This window comes from Syngnathus scovelli, chromosome 19, assembly GCF_024217435.2.
Source record: "Syngnathus scovelli strain Florida chromosome 19, RoL_Ssco_1.2, whole genome shotgun sequence".
Classification (NCBI taxonomy): domain Eukaryota; kingdom Metazoa; phylum Chordata; class Actinopteri; order Syngnathiformes; family Syngnathidae; genus Syngnathus; species Syngnathus scovelli.
In genome coordinates this window covers 5711028-5738724 of record NC_090865.1, presented here as the reverse complement: position 1 = coordinate 5738724, position 27697 = coordinate 5711028, and the positions used below count along the sequence as shown (strand labels likewise).

General features: G+C 47.1%; 1 protein-coding gene and 1 long non-coding RNA gene across 3 annotated transcripts in view; both read left to right on the top strand.

The window, feature by feature from the left end:
• Window positions 1-4802: 4802 nt before the first annotated feature.
• LOC125986546 (poliovirus receptor) overlaps window positions 4803-27697 on the top strand; it is a 62168-nt gene continuing 39273 nt past the window's right edge. Inside the window, exon 1 of one of the 2 annotated variants that reach the window (XM_049750183.2) lies at window positions 4803-5798. In XM_049750183.2, the coding sequence (XP_049606140.1) occupies window positions 5699-5798 (100 nt within the window). In that variant the 5' untranslated portion in view covers window positions 4803-5698. The remainder of the gene's footprint in view (window positions 5799-27697) is intronic. The other variant, XM_049750184.2, reaches the window with a different exon arrangement.
• LOC137839693 (uncharacterized) lies at window positions 5805-18134 on the top strand. The gene is made up of 2 exons (XR_011085753.1): window positions 5805-7500; window positions 9119-18134. It is a non-coding gene; the product is annotated as an uncharacterized lncRNA (long non-coding RNA).

Genomic DNA, 27697 nt, shown 5'->3' with positions numbered 1-27697 from the left:
CCAACAAGAGTAATCGTGTAGACTCGGGGTTACTATCAGACATATTAGAAGTTGTATTTTTAACATTCGTGTTTTTTTTTTTTTTTTTTTAAACATAGTTAAGTTGCACTTGAAATGTGAGAGTTGTTTTATGAACTTTTAATGATGAGCAAAACATCCCAAACGCTTTGAATGAGTGCCACGTGGCTGTCGTCTCCCGAATGAGGTAAGTCTTGCATCACTTGTCACTGAAAGAGAAAATGTTTTGAGAGAAAAAAATGCGACGGGGATATTTTTTTTTATTCTTTGCAAAGCCAAGTCGTATCAAAGTGTTGGCGACGCCTTTGTGATTCTCTTTGAATGTGACGACCACCCGGGAAAGAAAACAATCAAATCCTGGTGGACTTTCTGTCTAAACATTATTTTTTTCATTTACCATTAACTATAGCTGCGCTTTGAGGAATATTTCAACCACGTGTTGGCCACTCGGGGGCGCCATCCTTGCGGTTCACTTTTTAGTGTCTGTGAATTTTGAGTGTGTGAGGCTTCAGGAAGTGTGAGTGATGTGGGCGTCTTTGAATGATTAGCTCAGGTTAGCACCTAGGCGTTGGCCCTGGCTAATGGTTAGCCAGTCTGCGTGTTGACTAAGTGACAGCTCACCTCCCTTTACTTGAAACATGATGCTCGCTAATACTAGTACTTGCCCCTTTCACCTTTCTTCTCTGCCATATTGACCCCAAATTCATCCCCAGTGCCCCCCCACGCCATTTAGGTTTATTGTTTCCTTGTTTTTTTTTTCTCCCCCCGACGTGAAGCAAGATGACTTGGACTTTAGTCACTGCCTGGGGGCTGAACAGAGATTAGGCCGACACACATTGGAAACGTAGTAAATGAAAGTGCCGTTTTATCCCGTGTGACTCATGAACCTCAATAGTGAAGATTCTTTATGTACACACACACACACACACACACACACACACACACACACACACACACACACACACACACACACAAGCACCTTCACCAAATGTTGTTTCCTTCCCGCCGGTGCTGAGCCTGTTGTTCTATTTATGGACGATGTTGACTTGATGTAAGACGATCGCAAAGTGCCCGGCTCCTATCCCTGTTCAGCTCGGAGGTGTGTGCATGTGCATGTTTGTGTGTTAAGGCCTGTCAAGGTGTGTGTGTCGTGGAGTGATGGACACACGCGGCGCAGTGTGAGGCAGATGCGCTGTTGACTAATCGGCGCCGTTAAATGCACAACTCCGCTTGTGTATGCGTGCGAGCGCGTCGTCGAAGCACATAAACGTCGGCGTGCCTTGGCGTGTAAAACTCCAGTTTAGCAGTAAAGCTTTTGGTGCGCCGTTGTGATGTTGCGCGAGGCGCCAAATGACAACATTTGCACACAAATGGCGGCGTTAGCTTCCAACGCAGCTTGACATGCTAGGCCTGCGCTCATTTGCATATTCATGTCAAGGGATGTTAAATTCAAACCAGTCTGCTCCTCTTGTTTATCACCTTCAAGCTAGGAAAATAAAGTCAAACTACTATGTGTAGTACTTGCTAATGCGCATATTTGTTTGCCCTTGAGTGATGTCATACTACCACTTTAGGCTAGCATGCCAGCTAATGCTTACGAATAGTTGTTTATGCTCCTCCCCCTTAAGTGTTTCTTCGCGATCAACACTATTGGACAGAAAAATATAATACTCAGACATATATTCTTTATCCTCTGCAAAGAACGATATTTCGATATTTAGAAGGCAATGTTCTGAAGTACTTTGGTGGGCCGCCAATGTGATTCTCTTGAGTAAAAGCCTCCCGTCACGTTAGCGTCGTGTTAACAAGATGCTAACATGATGTTCGTTTAACATGGCTTCCACTCGGCCGCTTAGTTCCGCCTCGCTTCCTCTCCAAGGCGCACCTCTCGCCCGGCCATGTGCACGTCAGACGCCATTAGCATTAATAGCGCTCGTTTGTGTGCGCACGCTCCAGACTCTGTTTCAATAATGAAACAAGGCCTCCGCAATTCTTACATTTGGATATTTCATTAGGTACTCGCTCTTTGTGAGACTCAACACAAAAATGTACTCGGAGCTCTTAATACCTGGTTGTCAGGTCAACCGCTGTAGAAAATGGAGGCGGACGGGTCTGTGAGAGACTGTCAAAATATTAGAAGCAGCCCTGCAATTCAGCGCAAGCATCAAAATAAACACAGAACATCATTATCTCGTTCAAGGGAGACTTTATGTATGGGATCTCATTAGATTGTGGACTTGACACACAGGCACGCACACAAACCATTGAATACAAACTTGCAGCGTGTGCAGTCATAAATAAAGCTCGTGTTGATGTCGTTGTGATGTAAATAAACCTCAAAAGAAGCAAAGTCTAATTAATTGTAAACAAAGCACCTTGCGCCAGCTGGTGATGGGAGGGGGTCGCCCGGCGTGGTTGCGGAGGTGAAGATGGAGGGAGCGAGCGAGAGGAAGAAAGAAAAGAGTCGTCACGGGAGGCCGGGACGAAACGACAAGTAGGGAAAGCTTCAAAGGAGCGGCGACGAAGGCAAACGTGATGAGGAGGGAAGAGACAAGGCGAACTTTTATTTTGGGGAGGTGTGTGTCTGCGCGTGCGGAGAACACATCCTCCCGAGGGCGGTGTGTATTTGCGGCGCTTTAATGTCTTTAATTAAAGCCAATAGGGTTCCTCTCTCGCAGCCAAGCAACACTCGCATACGCCGGCCGCCTAATGAACGCGAGAAGCTCCACCGTATCCCGAAGGGGGCTGGAGGTCAGGGACCCCAGGGTGAGCAGGGTTGGGGGGAAAAAATAACCCAAAGCTGCAAGGAAGAGAAGGATGGAAAGCTGTTTGAGCCTTTTGAGCGCATCCTTGTCTTACATTCTTGTTTCTTTGTGTGTGGAAAGCAGTGAGAATTTGCCATGCAGATGAACGGCGCCACACAAATCAACTCAGCTGGCCTCGTCTGACGGTGGAGGCCGCTGACGGATACGCCGTCACATTGCGCCGCCGGCTTGCTTAATCAATCTGACTTCATCGCCGCTCGGCCGCGGGGGCGCACGCTGCCTCGCCTGCTCGCGCGACCCCGCGAACGGAGCCTGCCGTCATGGCAACCGAAGCAGGATACTGAATGCGGGGAAGGCTTCGTTCGTCACGCTTGATTTTTTACTTAGCGCGTACTGTGTACTTGTAGATGTGGGGAAAGTAAGATGTTCTGGGTCTGAATCTATGAGGCAGACCTTATCCACTAACCACCGTGCTGCTACTCAAAAACACATTTGCAAGTAAAAGAGAATCAAAAACAGTCATGCCAAGACGATTGATTTTCTGTTGACCCCCAAAACCCTGCCCCCCTCACCCTTCATAACAGGGCCTGCAACCCATCACTTGGTTGCCTGGTAACCATCCCACAAAAAGACCTTTTGATCCTGTTTTTTCCCCCCCTCATAGAAACCGAAAGATGATAGCTGCCGCTCCCTCTATTACCACTCCTGTTTTCAATCTTTCGCCTCACAAACATACCACCTCTATTTGTGTGTGTGTGTATCACCCAGCTCTGACTGGAGCGCTGCAGGGTAGCTTCGGAGGCGCACCGAAGTAAATACATCTGCGGTCTGGGTTGGCCATCTGTCACCGGGCTATGAGTTGATTCATACCAGGACGTACACTGACAGCTGGGGCGGATGGGGTGGCGAAGGGGGGGCAGCGATGGAGGAAGGTAATGGTGATGGAAGGACGGATGGTGGGAGGGGAGAGGTGAAGGCCGCGGGCGATTAAGGAGTCGAGGCCGAAAAGTGCAGCCGCCTCCGCTTGGAAAGCGAAAGATGGAAGGCAATCATCTGTAATAATAATACCAAAAGTGCAATTTCGCCTGAAAAGCTGAGGCTGGACTGAAATGATTTGGAATCGGTTGCAATGCAAGAAACGGAATTGAAATCATCGAGGTAAACTCACTTTGTCAGTGTACTTAGTTTGATTTCTTTTACTTTCTGCCCTGTTTGGATGAACGGGCTGTTTGCGTATTGATGATGTCATCAGCAGAGCTATTCTTAGTTTCGGGGGGGGTGGGGGGGGTTGCAACTAACGTCTGACTTGACAGGGGGCGGCGTCATTGCGTGAATCTGTTTTCATTGTGTTGTTGTTGCCGTATATCTCCGTGTTTGGGTGCCTTCGACTTAAAAGCGGTCCTTGTAGAACCGCCAGCGTCTCACGGCCGCTGAAGCCAAACTTTGCTGTAACTTAGCCGCCTTTGAAGCTTTGTTGCCATCAAAGCTCAGCTCAGAGCGACGGCAGAGGAGAGGAGAAAGAGGAAGAAGTGGGGAAAATGGAAGTGAGAAGAGGAAGAGAAAGGGAAGATGAGGACAGAAGATGAATAGAAAAAAAGAGGCACATGCAGAAAAATGTGGCCCAAAACTAAATCCAATCAAAACAATGCAAACGTCATAGAAAGATAATATTCGGATTGGTTTATTTTTAAGCCCAACAGAGAGAATACAAAACATTTATGCTTTGTGTTTAAAAAAAAAAAAAAAAAAATCCCTCCAAACAAGATTTTTTTTTAACCACAGCATGTGCACATTTTGTCCATGTGGACTGTTTTCATCAATCATCATCTTGATAGCACATTTGACCCACCTGACACCCTCCCCCCAAACTGAACCCCTGTAACCCCCCCCCCCCTTTTCAGGCTCACTTCAATAAGCCTATTTTTCTTTTGATTGACAGAAAGGAATTGTTCCATAATTCTTGGCTAAATGGGAAAACCAGGTTCTGTCACATTTGGTATGAAAGATTGGCGTGTGTGCATGTGCGTGTCCGTTTACGTGTGGCCGTGCGTGTTCCGCTGTCAAACTGAGGCTAAAACAGAGAATAGCACAATGCGCATTTAAAACCACCGTTGTATACCTTTATGTCTGCTAGCTTAATGCTAATGCTAACACATAATGGAAAACGCCTTAGGCAACAATTAGCATCTGTGTGGCCGCGTTACAAACTTTTCACCAAACGATATTGAGCACAAACTGCTGAAACATGGGTCACATTTATATATATTCTTTATCCCTGCGAAGAATTCACCTTTTTATTGCCGAGTTGTGTTAAAGTGCCACCCGGTGGTCAGGGCGTGCATAGAAAAATGAGCTACACATTTAACTGAGAAAATGTCGAATTTTTTTAATTCTGCTTAATTGTCATGGCTGAATATTTTTTAAATTATTAGTTTACTGAAGGTATTACAAAAAGTTTGGGTGGGGGGAACAGATTAACGACGATTGTCGGCTGTTGTCCTCTTGGTGTCGCTGTTCTGACGTCATAGTTAAAATTCCACACTGGGAGCCTCCGCGGTGGGGCTTGGCGCGCTTGTTCTCACGCCTTCACTCATTCACTGTCTCTCTCTCTCGCTCTTTCTTACGCTCGTTGGCTCGCTGGCTCGCTCCTCACGCCGTCACTCGGGCATCCTGCGGGGGGCTGAGAGTGCGCAGTGCGGCCGGCCCACCCGGGGAGTGGTTCCGCTCCTCGCCGTCAGTCACGCAGCCGGAGGAGGCGCGCACGCACGCAGACGCGACTCGCGCCGCGCACGTCGTCAACTTGCCCTGCGAGTCCCATATCCAAAACAAGACACTCGCGAGTACGCACAAGTTCTGGACTAATCCGACTCTTGTGGATTTCCCCTTGACGTCCACCTGCTCCGGCGCGCGGAACAATGCCGACAAACGGCGTACGGTTCTCCTGCCGGTTCGCCCGCAAACTGCTTCCGCAGCCACTGCTATTGACAGCGGCTTGGCTCCTCCTCACCGGCCGAGGTAAGCTCACCGTGGCGGTGCAAAGCTCGGAAAAGTTTACGGTGACTGTCACTCGTGAGGTCCCGCGCGTGGACTTTTGTGGCGTTGTTTTGCTCTGCTGCTTAAATTGTCGTCTTCGTACGGCAGGTGACCGCTTAATCCGCCTTAAGCCTCCACCCTCGGTTCACGTTCACCTGCTGGAATGCGCGGTTGGACACCCGCGGTGTGCACCTGCTTCGTACCGTCCTCATTTTTTCCTTCACATCATCCACGCGTGTTGAATGCAATCAAATCATCAAGATATATTTTGCTTTATCGCGCCACGTATAGCAATGTTGTCAAGACGTCCCTCAAGGCAGATGCGTGTGAATTATATCTTAATATTCCTCTCACATTCACGTTTTTGCACATGACCCATATTGTCTTGTATTATCCCACACGCTCTATAAATAACTGATTAATTAAGATGCCTGCCTTCGCACGACAACTTTGCAAGAGATTCCAATTATTGATTGCAGCTGTATTTTGCCACCAGATGCAAATTGATCGGGTTTGGAGGTAACGCTTAAAAAGTGGCTTGTTAGTGAAAACCCCAAATAAGGAGGACCACACCCATCTTTTCTCCAAGCATGGTTGCAAAGCTACAGTTTTACATCCAAGCGTGGTTGAGCAGGTAGAAGAGTAACTCTTCATAGTGATTTATTAATGAAAAAAGAAAAACTGTGCATGTTGGAAGACTCAACATTTGCGCTGTTGTGATTGTGATTGATCGCTCAAGAAGTTAAATATAGAAAGCGCTTTGTCAATTGTTTCCCCTGCCGAGCATGTGTGCAAAGCTTGTGTGTTTGGAATTTGTGTTGAGCCAATTCCAAATGAGCCGCTCATAGCTTTATTGATTATTGCTTTTGTGTGCTGTGCTGTGACAAAACTGCATCCACATGTTGCTCATTTTGTTTTGCTTGCCTTGTGAATTTAACTGTGCGTAGCGCCGAGCCTCGGGGCGACGCCGCCTTCGGAGTTCAAGGCCGTGCATGTCGAATTGTTGGGATGTCGCTGCCATGTAAAACAACGCCGAGGTTGATTCATCAGCTGTCGAGGACCTTTCTCAGACTGCTGGTTCCTAATATTATGACTGAGGGCATGCTGGTGTTCCAACTAGTCTAGCGCGTTTGTCGGCCATGTTTGTAAACAACGGGCCGCTGAGTAGACTACAACACCCCCCAAAAAATCTGTACTGTTAATCCTAGCAACAAGTCGCAGAAATATAGCATTTATCTGACAAATTCTATTTTTTGGTCTTTTTTTGGTTTACTCAAATTATGCTAACATGCTAGCTACCATGACCAGGATCATTTTATATACTGCGATTTTACAAATTCAAAGAAAGACTAACAAATAAAAATAAATTGACAAATGTATCAAATTAAATGTTTTGAAATTGAGTTGAACTCAAGATGGTCTGAGAAAAATCCCGCAAGGTCAGACAACAAGGAACTCTTAAGCGTTTTTGTTTTTTTACCTGGAGGCAGCTTCCGGCAAGCCCGTTCGCGCGACCTGAACAGGTGACACAGTTAACAGCGTTTTAATTAACGTTTTGACACCGGAAGAAGCGTGAAGATCTCACCGCGCGGACGCGTCAGACTTGCCTGCTTCCTGTCGGTGAGCTCCGGTTTGGGAGTCGCGACAGATAGCAAACGACTTGTTTGGCTGCGATACTAATTAGGTGACGCCACAACACCTCCCTGCAGATGCGACCCCGACGCTGGAAACAATGTGTTTGCCGTTGATGAGCTTATCAGTTGGGGAGCAGGAGCCGATGATTATCGCTTCTCGAGCAGCGCGGCCTGGTTGTGCGCAGATTTTATTAATGACTCATTCGGTGGCGCTTGTTTGCGGCGTGTGCCAAGACGGCAGTAGCGAGCGTTCCTCGCTTGCTCTCGCCGGAGGGCAAAACGTGGGTTTTTTTTCCCCAATGAAAGGTCAGAGTGAAGTTTGCATGTAATAATTGTAATTATTTGAGGCCTCGCTGTTCATCGGCGATTAACGTGTTCAGCTGCCGGCGCAAGCAATCGTTTTCTCTTTGCATTGGTTTGTTAATTCACACCAACAATGGGCCTGCGGGCCAACAACAATTATCGTAACAGCGGAGGTTTTGTTTTGGATAATAATTAACACAGCGGTGAAAACAGCGGGCGGTGATGCATCAAAAGGTGGGATGAATGGAGGGTGGCAAGTTATCAAATTCACACCTTAAGATGAAAACTCCAATTTACAAGTCAGTCTCATTCATTTGTGTCGTAGACAAGATTTTTATTGCAATCATTTGGGTTTGAGGATTTAATTTTGTCGCAAAATCTTCAGGACAAGTCTTTGAATGATGCCCGAAAATGAAAATTGTGTTTTTGGGCATGGTGTCATGAGCCCCTTTTTTTTTTTTTTTTTTCTTTTTTTTTTTTGTGGGTCTGCTCATGCTAGACATGTCCACCAAAACTCATTTCGCAAAGTACAACCGTCTGGGATGAAAAGGAAATCCTTCAAAACCTTCACGTCAAAACTATTAAAAAAGGACATTTGTTCTCCGTGCTAAGGTCCTAATGATACAAGTAGAAGTAAAACCTGTTTTAAATCCGCGCTGGCCGCCGTGACCCGACACTGAGATCCATTTGCAGAATCAGTCACCTTTTTTTAAAAAAAAAAAAAAGTAATACTTTGCCGTAAAGGTCCACAGCTCTCCGTGGCTCATGGCGCATCGACTAAATGTCAAGAGCCTGTCTTGAGAGTAGTGGCCCTTTGTATGTGTGTGTGTGTAGTGTGTAAGTGTGTGGCTGTGCGCTGCTTTGCCTACTTTTCACATGGACAATAAAGCCCAGCCAGTAGTGGACTTCTTGTTCAAATGCGCTCCATGAGCCACGTTGATCTTTTCTTCCCATCAGTTCCCATGTGACATTTCTTTTTCCATCTTCTGCACAAGTCACGCTTACACACATCACAATGTTTGTGTGTCTGTGTTTCATGACATCATGTGTAGCTTTGCGGATCAGCTGCTTCTTTCTTGACAATCCCGTCATGTTTTTGCCGTTCGAAAAAAAAAAATGTGTTAGCCTTAGGCATGGGTTCCATGTTGGTGCGTCATACAAGAAAGAGGAAGTTTTTCCTCCACCGAAAGGCCGGTGGCGTTTTGCAGGCAGTTGCGTCACATTGTTTGTCTTTTCTCACGCTCGCCTCACGGGGTGCTTTATCGATCGGCTGTGTTAATGACCCGCCGCGCGCTTAATGAGCATTGCGCCTTGCAGCCTCTTGCATTATGCATCCTTCCTAAATCACACTTCCTCTTTTGCAAGCCCACGGCCGGTGCGAAGGGCCGCTCGCGCCCATTTGCAAACGGTCGCCATGGATACGGCCTACGAGGCCGTCTGTCGTTCCCCGCGAGCTGTTCCGTGAGGGTTTCCCGGCCCAGACGATGAGTGAGTCTCGATGGCGTCTGGCGAGGGGGAGCTGGGGGGGGGTTGCTGTGGGAGTTTTCATCAAGGCTCAGGAGCACTTGTGGATTCTTCAGCAGGTCTGCACTCGCTCAGCCGCACGTTGACGAGAGCTGAAGTCGTCACTTGGACAACAACGGGCGGGGTTGTTGTTCAGACAGCACTCTTGATGTCATCATGTTATTTTGATGATCACTCCCTTTCCATAAGTCTGACAATTTGTTCATGAAAATAAAGTATGTATTAAATACCAAAATGACCCAACCGAATGCAATCATTTCGTTTACTCCCCTGCTTATCCTCTGGATTTTTTGGGATGTCTCTCAAGATGATCCGAAACGATTATCCTATGATGTGGACTGTCGTCATGATTCTTCTCCCTCCTTTCTGTAAAATAATCACATCAGAATCGTACCTGTGATCGGAATTGGGCTGGCTGTGCACCCACGTCACTCACCAGATTACTTTTTGCTGTTTCCAGCCAGAGATAGTCCAAATCCACCAACATCAGTGTCATAAGCACGTTGCCTTTGAGCATCGTCTCTATTTTTTCTCTGCATTCTTATGCTGGCGACTCTCTCTTCCAGCCATGCTGGCTGGCTGGCTGCCGCGTTAGAGGCCCTTTTGTTGGAACTGCGTATTGCAGGAATTGGAAAGGCTGCCAATGACACCCCCCCCCCCCCCCCACACACACACACACACACCCACCACCACCACCATACACACTTCTTCTATCAGCCCTCCAAACGCTCAGTTTTTATTCAGCCTCATTGTTTACACTCCGAGGCAGCGAGAATGTTTGGATTCATTTCCAATCAATTTAGAGGCTCCTTTCAATCCATTAAAGTTCAATTATCTTTGTGTTTGGAGACACCTTCCTCTGGGTGCGGTGTATCCACATATTTCTTTTTTCTTCAAAATGTGGAAAATGGTTCCATTTCCTTTTGGGACCTTGGTGATTTTTTTCTGGGTGTTTGGTGATGAGTGAGTGGGAAGCGGACACGTCGCTGCAGTGCGTATGTCGATAGACATGGGCTTTCTGTTTCCTGTCGGGCATCCTGTGACACCACTGAGTCACAACAGTACATCATGTTCGTCCGTTTTTGCCAAAAAGTTTCTGACGACTTTGTGAGGTTAAACGTTCTTCTCTTGATCCGCTTTGAGTCCTCGTCAAAATTGTTTTATCTGGCAGAGCAAATGATTCAGGCAGCAATCAGCTAATTGCTTCATGGCAATTAAGCTCCATGACTCACTGTCAAATACAAAAATGTCAAACTCTACTTTTGAAAACTTTAGCCACTGCAGCCAGTTTCACTTGGCAAAAAGCCACAAAAAAGTCTGAAAACCGATGCTCTAAAAAACGCACTAATTCAAAACAGTTCATTTTGGTGCCTGTTTTTAGGGGGTCCTTCAATGGCTAACTTGTCTCAGAGAATTTGTCCGATTGCAACTAAATTTGAAATATATACAGTACCAAATTCTAAACCTTTTTAGTTTTTGTCCTTGATTTTGGGCAAAGCATAGCAGCAAAAGCTTGATGAGTCACCATGAAATGGATTTTTTTTTTTTCTTCAGCCCTTGAATTCAGTTTTACTCGGCAACACCAAATTTGGTAGGCAGATTTTTCATTAGCAGACCCACGAAAAAGTCTCATGTCCAAAAATACACAGGAATTTTTGTCACATTGGTTCAAAGCAGCCACGTCCCAGTAGGATTCTTGTTTGTATTGTCCGTAGCATTCTACCCGTGTTGTTGTTTTAGGCAGTCATCGAGTGAAATGTGCCACAGAAGTCATGCTGCAAAGCACCCCAGGGGGGGGTGAACAAGGCTTTCCTGCCCAAGGAGACACTTCGCTGCGTGTGGTCAGCCATTACCCGCAAACCGGGAATACGCTTCCTCGCTAAAAGTGATGACACTCAGCAGGTTGCCTCTTTTACCGTCAACATCTGCAGACAGGCAGATTTGAAGCGTCACAAATACCAACCGTGTTGTAATTACCGCTCGGTGTATTTTCGAAGCTCCCTTGGCCTGCTTGTAGGGATGGTACTGAGACCCCCCCCCTGCCTTCAATCCTGCCTCGAGATGCTTTTGTCCACCCCACAAAAACATCCATTAAACGCCAAGAGCGTATTAACCCCACCCAACTACCCCGTCTTCATTCTGGAGTCTGTTTGCGGGCGGCGATTCCTCCAAGGATGACTTCTTAATCCCCAGGGAGGCATTTTGGAGGCTCCGGTGGTTCTGGCAGGAGGAGTACTGGGCGTGTGTCCGCCTCGCTAGGCGGGGGGTACTAATGAGTTATCTTGCCTCACTTTCATGTTCGTCCACTTTGCCTCCCAGCATGCACTTTTGTAAACTTTCTAACAACTTGAACAAGTTCTTCATTTGCCTTGAGTCTTTAATCGTTGAAGTCCGGCAGCCCAAATGATTCTAGCGATACCACAAACAAACGTTGCAAATTAGCCTCAGCAGGAAACCTCCTATGTCCAAGTAAGGTCAATTTTGTATTTTACAAATTGACGCTATTGGTCCGTAGCCACATTGTGTTTATTTTAACTCGCTTTAGTCTTGAACTCTCAACTATCTGAGAGGTTTTTATGCTGCCTTTTTGTTGGTGGTTCTTAAAAATGTGGGACACACTTGCCTCTGAGCCGATGATGTCACAGCTTGTTAGGAGTTGATACGCGGAGGACGCGGGGGGTCAAACGCCAATTAGCGCCGCTCGCGTGCCTCTCAAAGCTGCCGGGCGGCGGGCAGGAAAATGCGCCGAAGAATTCCGAGCGCTTGACCACTGCTTTGTTGGCGGATTGACGAGAAGCAGCGGAGACGGAAACGTTCGGAGGTGTTGAAGAGACGAACGCCGGAGTAGATAACGCTCCCCGCCCCTCCCTTGCTCGCTCACTTAGGCCCGAGATTGACAGCCGCTAAAACAGTGACACGGAGCACTGGAGTCTTTCACTTAACACTCGAGCCCCTCAAAAATTGATAAGAAAAATAGATTTATGATCATTTATAAAAAAGCACTACCATCATAACATAAATAGAATGTAAACAGTTTGTGCTTCGTGATAATTTTATGGACATTGTGCTGCTCATTCTAGTGCGCACGCCTTGGCCACCAGGGGTCAGTGTAATATATAGATATGTTTATGTCGATTTGGTGACATAGAGAAGAAGACGATGCTGCAGTGATGTTTTTTTGGATGAAAATTATATGCCCATGAATATTGTTTGGTAGATGTTTCATTAGCCACTTTATGGTGGTTCCCATTATGTGTTAGCTTTAAGCTAACAAGCAAATTTAGCAGTGACTTGACCTGACGACCTAGACGTGTACGTTAACGGTTATGACTTACTCTGGTGTATATTAGCTTTGGTTGCTAACTCAGTGCTAGTATGCTAAGACCAACTATGCAGTTTTTAATTGGTCAATAATTTATCAAAGTGCTGCTGATGAAACAAAGCTAGTGTACGTATGTGTGTGTTAGTGAAACCATGAAGCGCGAGGTGCATTAAGATAATGGATCTTGACTGACCTCATCCTGATCAATAACCACACATGCGCGTGCCTGTGCGGGAGTGTGTGTGTGTGTGTGTTTTTCCCCCCCCCCCCATGCACTAGATTGTTGTCATGCTAATCACACGCGTGATTTCTAACTTCTCTTTTCAATTAACCAGGCACGGGCTTTGATTTGTGTTTATTTTTAATGAGGGAAAAGAACACAACGGGACTCTGAGCACACGCATCATTTTTCTTCAAATGAAACTACTCCACTTTCTTTTTATGTGAATAAATAATTCCGTGTGTGTGCATGCTATCAGGCCCAGCAGTGTGTGTACTAATTACAGTTTTTGATAGCTTGTGAGAAAGTGACTGTGGCGTTATCACAAACACCCACTGCTTCCATCACCGAGCCGCCACCGTGCGCGAGTTCCTCATTAGTGTGTGCGTGTCATCCAGGCACGCCGGCGAACATTGTCCACCGTGTGTAGAACAATGCAACAGCAGCAAATCACGCAGTCTTTACTTCTGCTTCATAAACATGTACGTGTTTATGAATAACCTGTGCATCTATTTGGAGATGACATATTTATCGCTCACATGCACAAATTTGGTCTGCGTGAGGAATGTGGACCGTCGGTGTTCCTCAGCACAGGCGAGACCTTTTGTCACCCCTCCGGCGATCCAAACATGACCAAAGGTCGTTATTGATCTTGAGTGGTGTCCGTCACAACCAAACGCTACTGATGTTTTACTTCAGAAACATGCGAAGTGATCCGGCCTCGGGGTTTGTCGTGTTGTTCCTCCGCTGTGGACTTTTGTCACCAGCACTGCCCACCGGCAGAGACGTAATTGTGGTGTCAGGTGGGGATTGGCCCGTAAAGACCAACAAAGACACATACGAGGGCTAGAACACACACCTGCAGCCCACGGACACTTATCAGGCGTGACAAAGACACACACGGCGGCGGTGGTGGCGAAGAGAAGCCATTCATCATGAGCCAAGGAGGAGCAGGAGGAAGACAAAGCCTGGGAGAAGCCAGCTCCGAATACCAAATGTGTCTTATTTCTCCACCTTTGCTAGTGTAACTATTTGGATTGGAAATACAAAATATGATTGATTGATTTGCAGTCATGCAGCAATACAAAATCGATTTCACCCTTAATCGTATATTTTTTGCAGGGCCCTGTCTCTGTTATCAAATGTCCAATCCAAGGCCCACAAGGCAAAGTGGTGGTCACGGTAGTATGGATGAATCGAAACCCGCCCCCCTCGCCCTTTGTAGTTCGCTAAACGGGCAGAAGTCAGTCGGGTTGACGCGCCGCTTAATGTGCCGCGCCGGAGCTGCTAATTAGCCAGCTAGCCTGCCGGCTGACATTTGCTTTCCAATTAGTGCTGTTGTGCGTCTCATTGCACAAAGCACATGAAAGGTGCACAACATGTGACCCCGCACTTAATACAAGGTCTGCTGGTGCACAGTTCCCGCATGCAATGCTTGACAGCAATTTTGTTTTGTTCGCTTGTGTACTTAATATGGTGGCCGGTTAGTACATTTCGTAATCACATCTCTAGATAACAAGTTGTGCCCTAATGAGAAGGATGGCTCTGTTGTTGCCATGGTGACCTCCCCCAATCAGCTACTTGCCTGGACGTGTTAGCGCTAGCCCCAGTGCTATCACACTCGCTATTGATCTTACTATATGTTTCCATTTGGGGCAGATTTGCCACGCCCATGCATCCTTGGGTAAATATCAATATTTAAGGGGTCCCCAACACGACACCCTAATACTTACTGGGGAAATCCCCCCAAAAAAGTCTCAAGCGCTCACGCTTGAAATTGAACAGGATGGTGGTCATTTTGATTTGCAGAAGCTGTTTTGGAGAATCCCTTTCGATACTTTGAAGCCTACCACAGTGGCGCTCGGAGCGGTGTTTTTTCATCTCCGCTGCTTGCGGTCCACCCTGGCTATCTGTTAGCTTGTCGGCCATTCCTTTGAGGGATTCAGTGCGCTACATTTTCAAGTAGCACTTTATTGACATCCACTGCTTTTCACATGCGATTTATGGATAGGGGAACGGCGGCTGCTGGAAGATTTAACCCTGAAAGATGGGCACATAAAACAAATAGGGGTCAGGTCCGAGCGCATCAGGGTCACGCTGGTGTGTGAGGTAAATGGCGAAATCCCAAATGCAGTTCATGACGTGGAAAATAAAAACGGAGACGGATGGCACGCCCTTATGTGTGTCGACCGGCGTCTGAACCCATCGTGATGTCACACCGAGGCTTGGTATGCTGGGTCGACTGAGTAGGAGGAAGACTTTGCGAAGATGAAAGAAGACGAATCTCTGCCGGCTCATCCTGTTTATCAGGCGGCTGCATATTGCACATGGCGGCCGGGCTGGAATGTTTGCGATGATTGGACTGATACTGGCCTGCCCTCGGGAGCCTCTTTTTTTTTGCACACTGTCCACTGTGCTTGATTATCAGCCTGCCAGCGTCTTTGTTGTTGTTGTTTTTGTCGCGCCGTTGTGTTCTGCAGGCCTTTTGGAGACCTCTGGACACGATGCACCACAAAGCTTGGGCTCCAGGCAACAATGGAATTACAAGCACTGGCAGGAGCGTATGGCAGCCTGAGCAGATTAGTGTTATTCCATAAACTGTGCGCTCCTTCGGGAATTGTCAATCGTAGCACTCACTTAGTGGGCGACGTTTCTGCCAGGATTTGGGCTCGTCCTCGCTGGGATTTTCCACAGCAACACAGCTCGCTCTTCTGATCTGTGTCGCTGGCTCGTCTGGCAGAAAAGTTGCTAACCAACCAACCGAGGACTTGCTCCTCGGATTCTAGACCTGCGACATTCCTCTGTTTAGCTGCCTTTCAAGCCAAGACGTAAAGCTTAGTCGTAAAGCCGTAATTTGACGGATCCTCGGGACCGCCGTTTGGTATGATTCCTGAGACTTTAGAAATAGCGCCAAGAAGTTGCAAAACTAGTCATAGTTTGATAGACTCTGCAGGTCGTCTCTCTTTGTCACACACAGGGTTGAAGTTGATTATTACGTTTTTGAGAGGGTCTGTACCAGAAGTGGGAAGCCATCCGTGCCTTTCCCAGTTTGAAGGACCTATGATAGACTCCATAGTTGTTGTCATCAACATTCTACTCTGAGATGAGGGTGCTATACTCGGTAACCAGAAGTGGGATGGTTCGGTTCAATCTGAGGATCCTCAAGGACCTTTTGTGCAATAGAGTCTGGAGAGAGGTCTTTGGCTTTTGTGGGTCGATGGCGGCAGTTGTGTGGCCAGTCATACCACGCGTCGTCTCAATGTTCACCGGCATTCAGTTGAAGGATCCACGTTTGAATCTTTTGTTCTGTCGAGCGATGCTGTCTTCCATAGCAACACTGAGTGGGGGTTAGGGGGAGGTAGTGAGTTGATTGGTCGGGGAAGTGTGTGTGTGTGGGGGGGGGGGCACAGTTATGGCGATATGAAGATAGCATCTTCAATCCTGTTGGCTTCGTAGTCCGCTTAACTCGAGTGGATTACACTCGGCCAACTGTACGTATGACAAAAGGGAGGAAGAGGAGGCACGAATATGTGGGCAAGACATTGACGTCGCCGGCGGCAACGCCTTAGCTGACTCCTCTTCCTCATTTCCTATTCTGTGTTTTCTTTCCCCCGCTCGGCTGTCACGTCATTGTCTTCATGCGTCCTCCCTCCCTCCTTCCATTTTTAATTCTCCTCCTTTCACCTCACTCTTACGCCCTTCCTCATTATCCTTCCCTCACCTCGTGCTTCATCATCGCACTCCTCATCCACCTTTGTTTCCTTCTTAACCTCCTCCTCTTGCTCCTTGTCATCCTCTCGATCATTTTCTCATCTTGCCGCGAGGAGCCGCGCGTGCCCTCGCAGGTTGCGGCGAAGAGCAAATCAGGAAGATAAAGACTTGCCATGGTCGATGGGAGGAATGTTGGCAGCTGCTTGTTGCTTCTTCGCCCTCTGCGGAGTGATCACGGCAGTATTAGCCTTTTTTTTTTTCATTTTAAGAACCACCGAACAAATATCTGAGTTTTGTTTGTAAGTTTTAATAGTAAGTATTATTGAGAACATAGATCTCCTCCAAGCCCGACCCATTTTGAATTCTCAGTTCCTCAATTTTCAAAGTTCCATCAAGTCTTTTTTCTTTTTTGTTGCCTCATCCCGATAACTAACCAGCAAGTGATGAAAACACAAGCTTCCCTTGGAAGATGAAGACATTTTCATTTCTTTCCCTCTGCCCGAAAGAAGAATTTAAAGCGGCATGGATTATTGATGGCTGCTCTCAGAGGGGGGCCTTTGCTTCCCCCGCATCATCATCCTCATCTTCATCCTCTTGTCTGTGCTCCCCATCTTCCTCTGTTCTCGTCCTCTTCGTCTTCAAGTTCATTCTTCTCCGTTTGACACTTTGAGCTCTTCGACTGGCCAGCTGCCAAGCAATCTGTTGTTTCCACACCGCCATTAGCACGTCGAGAACCCATTTTGCTTTTCTCAAGCCAAATTCTTCAAATTGGCTTTTATGTCAATCCTATCAATTTTTAATCATGCCATTATTCGTGTGATAAACGACGACGCTACTCTTTTGTCCAATTCCCAATTAATCGTTAATGAGCTGCAGGAATCCTATTGACTTTTAAGTGTTTGTATCTTGAGTCATCTTTGCCCATTGAAATGAATTGAAATGCCATTAATCCGTTCTGCCACCCCAAAAACAATATAAAAATATAAACATGAGGCAACAAAATCTACAGTCATTCACAATAATCGAAACACATTAGCATCCTTAGCGCAATAGATGCCAAAAAGGTCATCGGCTTCCTTTTTCTTTCATCTCCCGGCAGACTAATGTCAAGGCGGCATCACGCTGGCTCCATTTTGTCATCCGGCGACCGCTCACCTCCTCCTCGTCATCGCTCCATTTTGCTCGCTTCCTCTTTAGCGAGGAGCCTCTTAAGCCCCCCCACCCCTCCCATCCACATCATCTTGCCTCGCTCGCCATCTGAGCAAATTGCTCGGGACGATGCGTCCAGGTTGGCCTGCCCTACTTTCGTCTCCCGTGCGCGCTCTTCCTCTGCCATCTCGTCGTGTGTTTATTCAGATGGGTGCGGGATGGATGAAGGGATGGAAAACAAGCAATGAGATGAGGGGGAATTGAGGAGGGGGGGGGGGGGGGTGCATGCCCCAACTCTACCTGGCGCTGACTGACTGCGTGACAGCGTGTTTGTTTACATTTCATTTAGAGCTTCTGTGTCACCCCTGGGGGGGCACAGAGGTACTGCGCAGTAAAATATACCTGTGATTCCCTCCAGCATTTTTTTTATTGAAGGTACACCAGTGTACACTTCAGCTTTATTTTCCATCAATGCAATCACATAGCTATTTAATCCAAAAGTGTTTGTTTTGTTCGGTTGTCATCGACTTGTCATGGTGAGTCTTTAATGGTATCGGACTACTTCCAAAGATTCACTTGGTTGGATATTCCACATACCCCAAAAAAAATAAAATAATCGCTGAAGTGTTTGAGTGCTTCCTGCCTGCGCAGGACCCAGTGGGCCCTTCCAAGTGTCCTTGTCTCATTAACTCAGCACTTCTCAATCTAGTCATCCACCTCTTGTTTGCCATTGTAGCAGCATAAAATAAAACAGGACATATTTTTTTGACCAGCGAGTGCGTAAAAGTGTGATGCTTCACACCATGAATCCCACTATATGGATCAAATACATATTTAATGCGCCGCGGCTGTCAAATCAAACGTGAAGCATGTGCACGCGTTGCTCCGACACATTTGCTACATTCTTCTTTTAGTTTTCTCACCACGCCTTGAAAAACAAGTCGTATTTATTTGTGAGTTTGTAAGAGAGTGCCGGACGGGGTGCCGCGGAGGTGACGGGGGAAGCACACAGGAATGACTGTTGACAAGTTGCTAATTAGCAATCAGAGTGAGACACTCGCCTGGGAAAGAGACCTTTGTTTTGCGTGCTAGGCGCGTGCCAGCCGGCGCAACGATGCTAACACGTCAACTCACACAAGCAACCACAAATAGCTACTAAGGCACAATAAATTGCGCTGAGGCAATTAATTTTCCTTCCGTCCGATAACAAACTGAGCAGAAGATTTATTGCTGTTGTAGAGGCAGAAGTCACCAGACAACGGCGAGTCTCTAATGTCACGTCCCGCGCGTGTGCTCGATTGTGAACGAGTTCCTGAGTGTGGGAAAGGAGGGACACTTAAACACAAGCCGACATGAAAAGATCATTTTTTTTAATTCCAATATGTGCTTTGTCGCCTCTTATCCAAAACGCCACGTGACGTGAGCACCACTCCAAATAGCAGTCGATAACACGCCAGCGGCGGATTCCCGCTTAGTCAAATGCTAACAAGATTAGCATTGCAGACGATATGCAAACTCTCCCCACGTGGAGCAAACGCCGCCATGTTATTGACACGACCTTTTCGGCAGGGGGAAAAAAAGCAACGCCACATGATGGACAAAAATTTATTGATGCTGACTTTTTTATTTAATGACAAAGGACGTGGATTTAAGACGTGTATCGTAATTACATCGAACAACTGCGACGATTTTGGTCATGCTAATCGTACTTAGCATTTAGCTTGACATTTCCGAGAGCCTTCTGACATCTGACTGAAGCACAGAAGCGACGAAAGTTCCCCACCGTTTTGAGCTGTTTTGAGGACATTTGATACAAGTGACATTGACATTTTGTAGCTTTGGCGGCCCAAAGTCGGGCGTGTGCACGCTAATAGCCTCCATTTCAATAATAACGCCGCATAATAGGTCTCGCTGGCTTCCTAATGGCCGCCATTATGCCGTCAGCACGCTCCCGCTGAGCGCTCAACAGGTGCGGCGAGATGGCGTGCGAGGCCTCCGCTGATCACGTCTGATTGGATTTTTTCCCTCTATTGATGTTTGTTCCCACTCCATCTGCGCCGCAACTTTCCTCTCGGCAGGCGGCTGACAGAATTGCTCCGATTGGTTCTCCTGGTCACGTGTTTTTTTTCCCTTATTGTTGTCGTTTTTTGCTAGGCAGACTTTATGGAGTTATTAGTGAAGACTGCAAAGTATGGTTTGCCCATAGTCTCAAGACATTTCCTCAAATTGTATAGCTTTCCTGTTGGTTTGAAAGCGGGGCCCGAGGTCACATGACCAACATGGCGAATGCCGTCTCATTGCGGTAAGACGGCGGATGCTGTCGGAATATGAATCGCAGCGTGGCAGCGATATGGATCTGCTGTTCTCTGCCGGCAGTGTATCAAATGGCAAATCAATAATCTGCGCATCATTCAGCATCGCATCGCGGACCAGAGGAAATGAGATACCGAGGCGTTGACGTTTTTAAATCCAACAACGAGGAAGGAAATATTGCAATTGACTTTTTATTCCACCCTCGACATTAATAAACTATGACATCACGCTTTGTGGGCTCAAGTCTGAATGGAAACTTTCAGCAAGCCGGTGTAAGCCGCGTTAAGCCGTAAATGAGCTGCACGTTCTGATGGTGACTTTAACCGTGGCAGAAAGGTTCGTTTTGGAACTGTGCGTCGTTCTTTTGACTTTCCGCAGCCCGTCGAGGCGCCCAACACTTTGACCTCTCCAAACGCTTCAGCGGCCTCACGGCGTTCCCCTGCGGAGGTTCCGCCGGCACTCGTCGCTCGTGAATTCCCACTCCAGCACGGGGAACGGTCGGGTGGAGGAGGCAGCAAGTGTTGCGGTCTCCTTGGTTACGGCGGGTGTTGCCATGGCAACTAATAAAGCAGACGGCGGGCGGATTTATTGCTCGGTTATTGGCTCGGCCTCCGCTAATTAGATTGATTGCGCGGCCGCCGTCGTTAAACGAGAAACAAGCGACGGCCGGCTCAACTTTTGCTCGTTTGACCGCTGCAGCTGCATTCCTCTGCGCGTGTGTATACGTGTGTGTTTGTTTGTGTACACGTGTGTGCGCATTGCACACACTAGCAGGTTAAATGTGATCCCACCAGGCCGAAGTGAGGCAGCTGCAGTGAGATGCGATCTGCTTGTGTGTTTGTTTAATGCCCCACTTCACCTACACTCCTGTGGAAACACACACACACACAATCACACACACATACACACACACACACACTGCTATCTGCACTTACACTTCAAGACACACCGAGACAAACTTGCAGGCAGGCAGTCACGGCCCGTCACTTCCAATGCTAATGACCGCAGTGCTTCATTCAAACCGAAAGGGACTTGATCGTCATGGAAACCACCACACAATTTTGGCCGCGACAGCCATGCCACGCCTTCTTGTGTAAAAGAGCACAGAAAGGCCGCATTGTTCCGCTCCGACCTTAGCGAGCCCGATGGACACCACGCTGGACGCCATCTTTGTTCCCTCGCCTTTGTACTGGCAACGTGCCCGGAGGCGTAACCGGCGAGGTCGTATTTGCGTCTTTGTTCGCAACGGCTAAACAAATGACCGCCTGGGGATCAGGTGCACAATGACCGTGCCCAAGTACACAAAGTCTTGGGTTGTAGAATGAATTCTGTCAGCCTCAGCACAGAATGCAGTGGCGGCATTGTCTCCAAAGGCAGCATGTATTTTCCGGACACGGTCGGACTGCCAACATTCCGGCTCCTCTGTGGGCTTCATCGCGGCTGAATGGCGACGGCAGCCTTTTGAATGCCAGTCAGGTTCCTTCGCTCGTGTGTAAGACGCCGAGCGCTCCGTGTGTCTTTTCAAGAGCACGTCGCAAAGAATTCCATCGCTCAGAGGTGCCATTGAGCGAGATGCTCAACGCTCGCCCGTTAAAGGAAGCGCCGGATCTTAAAAGGTTTAACGTGTCCTGAGCTTTATGGAGCTTTGAAAAAAAAAAAAAATGTGTCAGCTTTTACAGGCTGCTTCAATTTCTGCTTCTACCGCCGGTGGTGGAAAATTGCAGATCATTTGCGAGTATTAGTCAAGAGTGGCATTAACCAAATAGTGGGACTTTTTTTGCTGGCTTTTTCCGGGGCTGCGTGAAAAGGCGACACGCTGGGATAAGAGCCGTGACGTTGATTCTTTTTTCTGTGCCGTATTGCCGAGGAGCTACTGATACAAAACTTTCATAAATGTTTGTTTTTATATGCCGTTCAAGCTTGAGCAGGTTGACTTGAAATATCGTTAATACAGGACGGGTGGAAAAAAAAACGCTTCTGATACTAATCACATTTGGTGTCAATTCCGAAGTCATTGAATATTGATCAAACGTCAACTATTGATCAAGCTTAAGGGATTTGTACAAGGTTATCCTCCATCTTTTTCAAAGCGGCGGCTCGGCGATGCGTGTCGGTCGATGCCAGGCTGCAGCTGTGCGCGGCGCTAACACCTTTCCGCACGCCTCCGGCAGCTATCAGGATCTTTTATGAAGACCTCCGACATGCTGGTAGATGTTTGTGACCCCCTTCACCGCCAGGACGTGACACGAGCAAAATCATCTTTAGCTCGCTCATGAAAAATAGATGAAATTCCTCTCTGAGCACTTTCGCAGTTTTTTTTTTGTGATCTTTTCCTATTGGATGGGTGGAAGAAGTGATGGGGTGATCTGGCGCATTTCTAGTTGAGAGGCAGACGTTTAGGTCGCTTGGGAAGGACAGAGGAAGATGAGCAATGACAACAGCGGGAGATGAAGGGGAGTAGGGGGGGGGAGAAGGATGATGACATTCCCAAACCACGTGAGGAGTCAAAAATGATGGAATGAAAACAAAGTGAAGGTTACAGGCGTGGTCCTTGCAATGTGTCCTTTATAAGCCATTTTACTTGATTGGTAGCCGTGCGATTCACGCCGCATGGAAAGTGAAGATTTACTAATCACCATTTCCTAACTCCATTTTTCTGTAGCTAAAATTATCAGACGAAAAACCTTTTTTTGTGCTGTCACTTAAGTGCCTTGTTAGTGGAGTCAAGGCTAGCTAGCTTGACTCGTCCCCTCGCTTGCTTCCAAATGTTTAATTGTTGCTCATATTTGAATTTTAATGTAAAATTAACACAAGAAATTAGAATTAAATGTATATTTAAACGTCAAAACGTTTAAATAAACTGTAACTTTGACGAGAGTGTACTAGCTTAATGCTAACACATCATGTGATGGGCTAACGCAAACTAGCATGGATGTCACGATAATAATCTTTTCTCCCTCTCGACACAAGTATGTGTATTTCTACTTAAAAACGGCGCGTGTGTACTTTTGCCACCTCTGTTGTCCAATGTTTGACCAGAGTGTGTTTGCATAGCCGCACTCGGCTTCTGCGCTCAGACACTCGTGCCTCTCACAGGCTTCTTAGGGGCGGGGGGCGCGTGCAAATGGCATTTTCGCATAATTACACTTTTCATTTTCATTCGGGTGCGAGGTGGAGCGGGAAGAAAAACAACTATAAGCGGCATATTCACTTCCGATCCGCTGGGCCCCCGCTTCGTGTCGCAGTAAGCGATGTGACATGAAGATGGCCTGGAGGAAGACACGCACACAAATGCACGTGCACACGTTTGCATTTCTCTGCACCCCCTCCCAGATGACATGACGCCAGATGTGGCTGCAAATGAGCATCTGTTTGTCACTTTGCGCAAAGCTGCGCCGCGCCCGCTTGGGGAACGGCGCCGGGTTCAGGTGCGCGTCCGACCGTCCCGTGGGAGCCCGCTTGAGTGACAAGTGCGCATGGCTGCTGTAATTTAAAGTGAGAGTGAAGTAATGTAGCACATTTTCGTGCATATTTCATGATCAGTATTAATGTATAGTGTCATGTGCTTCATATTTAATGTCTGTTATTTTGACACAGTACATTGACATTCAAACCTTCCCCTGACACAAAAAAAAAATCTGCAAAAAAATCGACATGATTTTTCGCTGTTATAAAATTCCCGAAAATGCCAACGTATAGTAAATAAAAGTTATTTAAATCAAACAGTGCAAAAATATTATCTGGACATGTATTTACGGAGCTTGGCCGTCCACTTTCTTCTGAAATTGCTCTGCCCCAGGGGCAGCCTTTTTGGCTCTGCGGCATAAAGATAAAGTCAAATTAGATTTATCGCTCACCTGCTAGGTTAGCGTGCGGTCACCTCTCCTCCCGATCCATGAAGATAAAGCCCGGGTTTTATTTTTATTTTATTTTTTGCGCCCTATCAAGTGAGCGATGACACTTCAACCTGAGAGGTGACTGTCTGCAGATGATTGGCCAATCGGGAGCCATCTTTCTTTCTGGAGGCGGGAGGTCGTAGAGGACATGGCCGACATAACACTCAGAATGGTGTGTGTTTGTGCGTTTGTGTGTGTGTGTGTTTTGGGCCAAGGACCTTCTGTTCTGTAATTAGTTTTCGCTTGCCCAATGTTTTCCCGCCGGATTGTGACGGTGACTCTGGAAATCCGGAAAATAAGACTGTGCAAACACACAGAAACACACACACGCACACACACACGCACACACACACACACACACACACACACACACACACGAATGCAATCAAATGTTTACTCGTGCATGCCAGAGGTGCGCCTCTGACAGTGAGGTGTCCTCTTAATCCATGTGTGTGTTTGTGTGTGTTTGTGTGTGTGTGTGTAGATAAGCCTGCAGGCTCATGTTAGCCGCAACTCCACCGAGCGAGCGCATTTTCATATCATCTACGAGAGCTCGTCCGTCCTCGTTTGTGCAGACGCTTGCGCGTGCGTTATATCGGTCGTGAGTAAGCTAGCTTCATTCATCAGCATCTTCCTCTGACATGACGGCGTTTCATCCTCAACGCCGTACAGCACGTTTACATTAGAATACATAAAAAGTCATCTCGTGTCACCTTGCGGGCGTCGCCACAGCTGTCTTAAAATTCACATGTGGCAGACACTGATTTCTCAAGAGGGTTGATTGCATTACCTTTGATTTTCTTTCAATCAGCATTGTTACGGAAACAATGGCCGGGACGAGGCTTGACTTTAACAGATGAAATCAATTCACGGCGCGGCGGCAATTATCGGATACGCTCGGATTTGTCATAAGAAGCTCGTTTCGGCAAAGGCTCGCACAAGGCTATCGTCATGGAAGTCACGTCTCGGGCGCTCTTGTATTGCGATTGTTGTGAGGAAGCTTCCTGAGAGTTTCTGAGGTGTGCGAATTAGCCGTCCTCTAAACACCTTAACCTGCAGATGAAGCCTCCTCCAGCCAGCCTCCGTTTTCGAGTGCTTATCCAGTCCGGGATCGTGACTAGAGGTGTCATAATCGATTAATCGACAAAACTTCAAATTCATCATATTTTGATAATCGAGTAGAGCCATGTTGTTTAGTTTTAAACGGATTTTTTTGATACACTTGGTATATAATTCTCTGTTTAACTATTTAATGTATGGCAGAAAGATCGATACACAACCTTCTCTGCGAGATTGCGGAAGCAGGTCTACCCCCCACCTCTAAGGTTTCTATTCTTATGCTACGCTTGTCATCAGCGGGGGGTTAACTGGACTCAATCAGGTGGACAAGCTAGCCACCATCTTCTCCGCGGGCGCCCGTCGACACCTTATTGTGTGTTTGATCGTTTTGTGTGTGTGCGCTTGTGTCTATATGTGGTGTTGCACATCTGCCTAAAGTGATTCACCTGCTCTCTGAGTCATCCTCCCACTCATGTCAGTGTGCACACATGCACGCATCAAGCTCTCACCCACACGGGCACGCACATCGTCAGCGTGCACGATAAGACTTTATGTAACCCGCAGAGCAGTTTTGTCGTGCAACTCGATGGAAACATCTGCTGCCGTTCAGCGGATCGCTTTTCCCTCTTAAATCCGCTTGTTTTTCTTGCTATTGTGCCGCTGCGCATTCTTTGGAGCATTTAGTGGTATTAGCTTTTTTTTTTTCTGATTTTTCCTCGTCATGAGTTGGGCAACTTTTTGATTTATGGTGACGAAAGCATACAATGACCCAAATAGTCTCAGTTAGTAGATTTTATTTTATGATTTTCGCAATATTTGTTTGACGTTGGCGTAAATGTTAGCTTTAGTATTATATTTTTGCTTTATTGTGCTTTGACTGACTCCACAGTGGGACTTACTCCCCAAAAAGCACTTTGATCATAGTAGGTTTATGCGAAAGACGTCAATGCTTTTGATAGATCTTTATTTTCGTTGCGCAGGATCCGTCATTCGTCAAGGATCACGGCTGGCGAAGTGTCACGAGCAGCCGTCAATCACGCTCAGAGTGCCGTGATGTGTGATCAATCTGAAGCGCGGTGCGTCATTAGCGGCAGACACAGAAGACAAATACAAACGTGGCATTTGACGGTTGAAAACGGTGGGATTTATGTCCCGCAGTAACCCTTCGGCGTCGACTTGAAGCACAGCGCGGCTCGGAGCCGCCGCCGGCCCCCGGGAGGAATCCGCGCTGTAATTATGGCGGAGACGCTATCGTGACGCCTCATCAGCATCTGAGCAGAGGCTCTTTTAGATCTCGCCTCAATTACCTGCTCGGCTGGAGGAGATGACATTATCTGATGCTAAAAAGAAAAAAAAGCCTCAATGCCGCTTGACGTTTTTATTATTTCCTTAAAGGCGGATGTCATCTTTTATCTAGTTTCCTTGTTATGTTTGCACCGGGTGACGACTGGCTAGAGGGATGAAGAAGGGAGTGACTGGTGGGGACTTGTTGGATGAGGTGGAAAGGTGATAGATAGTCACAGAGGTGAAGGATAGAGGAATGGAGAGGCAAAAAAAAAAAAAAATGCAATTGAATTTCCCGCACACCTGCACCAACCGTTGTTGTAAATTTTGCAGGCTCGTTTGGGCCCACAAAACACCGCAATGTCATTTGAGATTTTTAATGACTTCTTGTCTCCGAGGACAAAAAGCAGATGCTTGCAAAGTGTTTCTTAAACTCTTTTTTAATTGGTCTTTTACTGGGGAGTGACAGATGGGGAGTGGGCTTTAATTGCGGTGACACAAACAAGGAACGCGACGCAGCCTGGGGCGGGCGGCCATGTTGCTTTTGGGCCCTCTGACCCGCCGACCGCTCGCAAACTCATCAAAGTGACCCCTCTTCTGCTAATTGTTGCCATTCTTTTCCCACGTCTCAAATGTTCCCCAGGCTGCCTCCTACGGGAGCGTCTCCATGTTGCAGGTCAATAATTAAAGGGAACGAGCGCCGCCATCTTGGCCATGCTGTTGAATTATTAACCGGCGACATACGAGTCTTCCAACCACACGCGAGCGAGCCGAGGCGGCGGGTCGGGATATTCAGGCGGCGAATAATGGCCTGTCAGCCATGATGGTGAGCTCCAACCGCTACCTTAAGTTAGCGCCTTGCAAAAAAATGCTTTGTTGTTTTTTTTTTTAGTTGGCTCGTCAAAAATCCTCAAAGTTTGCCCACACCGGCAAGAATCTACGTTGGATGGTTGTCATGCGCCCGTACGTTTAAAGTTGTTTGGTGGCGGCTAATGCGGCGAGCGAGGCGAAAGTGGCTGTCGCATTGCTAATTCATGTTGGCGCGCTTGCAAAAGCGACGTGAGACTCGAAAGGTGGACCATGTTTGCGGTCTTCATACTAGACTTGTAAGAGACATCTTTATTTATTCATGTGTGGATTTGGTGTAAATAGTCACTGGGTTCATTTTTTTTTCAAATCAATTTTACATAGCACTGAGCAATATTGCCTTCATGAGAATCCATTTTTAAAATTATTTCTCTCTCCTTTGCGTAGAGAAAAAGGAAAATGATAGTGACATTATTAAAAACAGTTTTGCACTGTTTGTTTTCCCTTCTGGGCTTTTCCTGGTATTGGTTTTTCCAGCAAGTCATTTTCCCTGTCATTTGCTCAAATGTGTAAAGTAGCAACCAAATTTTTTAGTAAGCTTTTGTAAACTAGCCCTTCCCTCTTTGTGGCCATGTTGTTAGCGTAAGCAGCGGTAATGC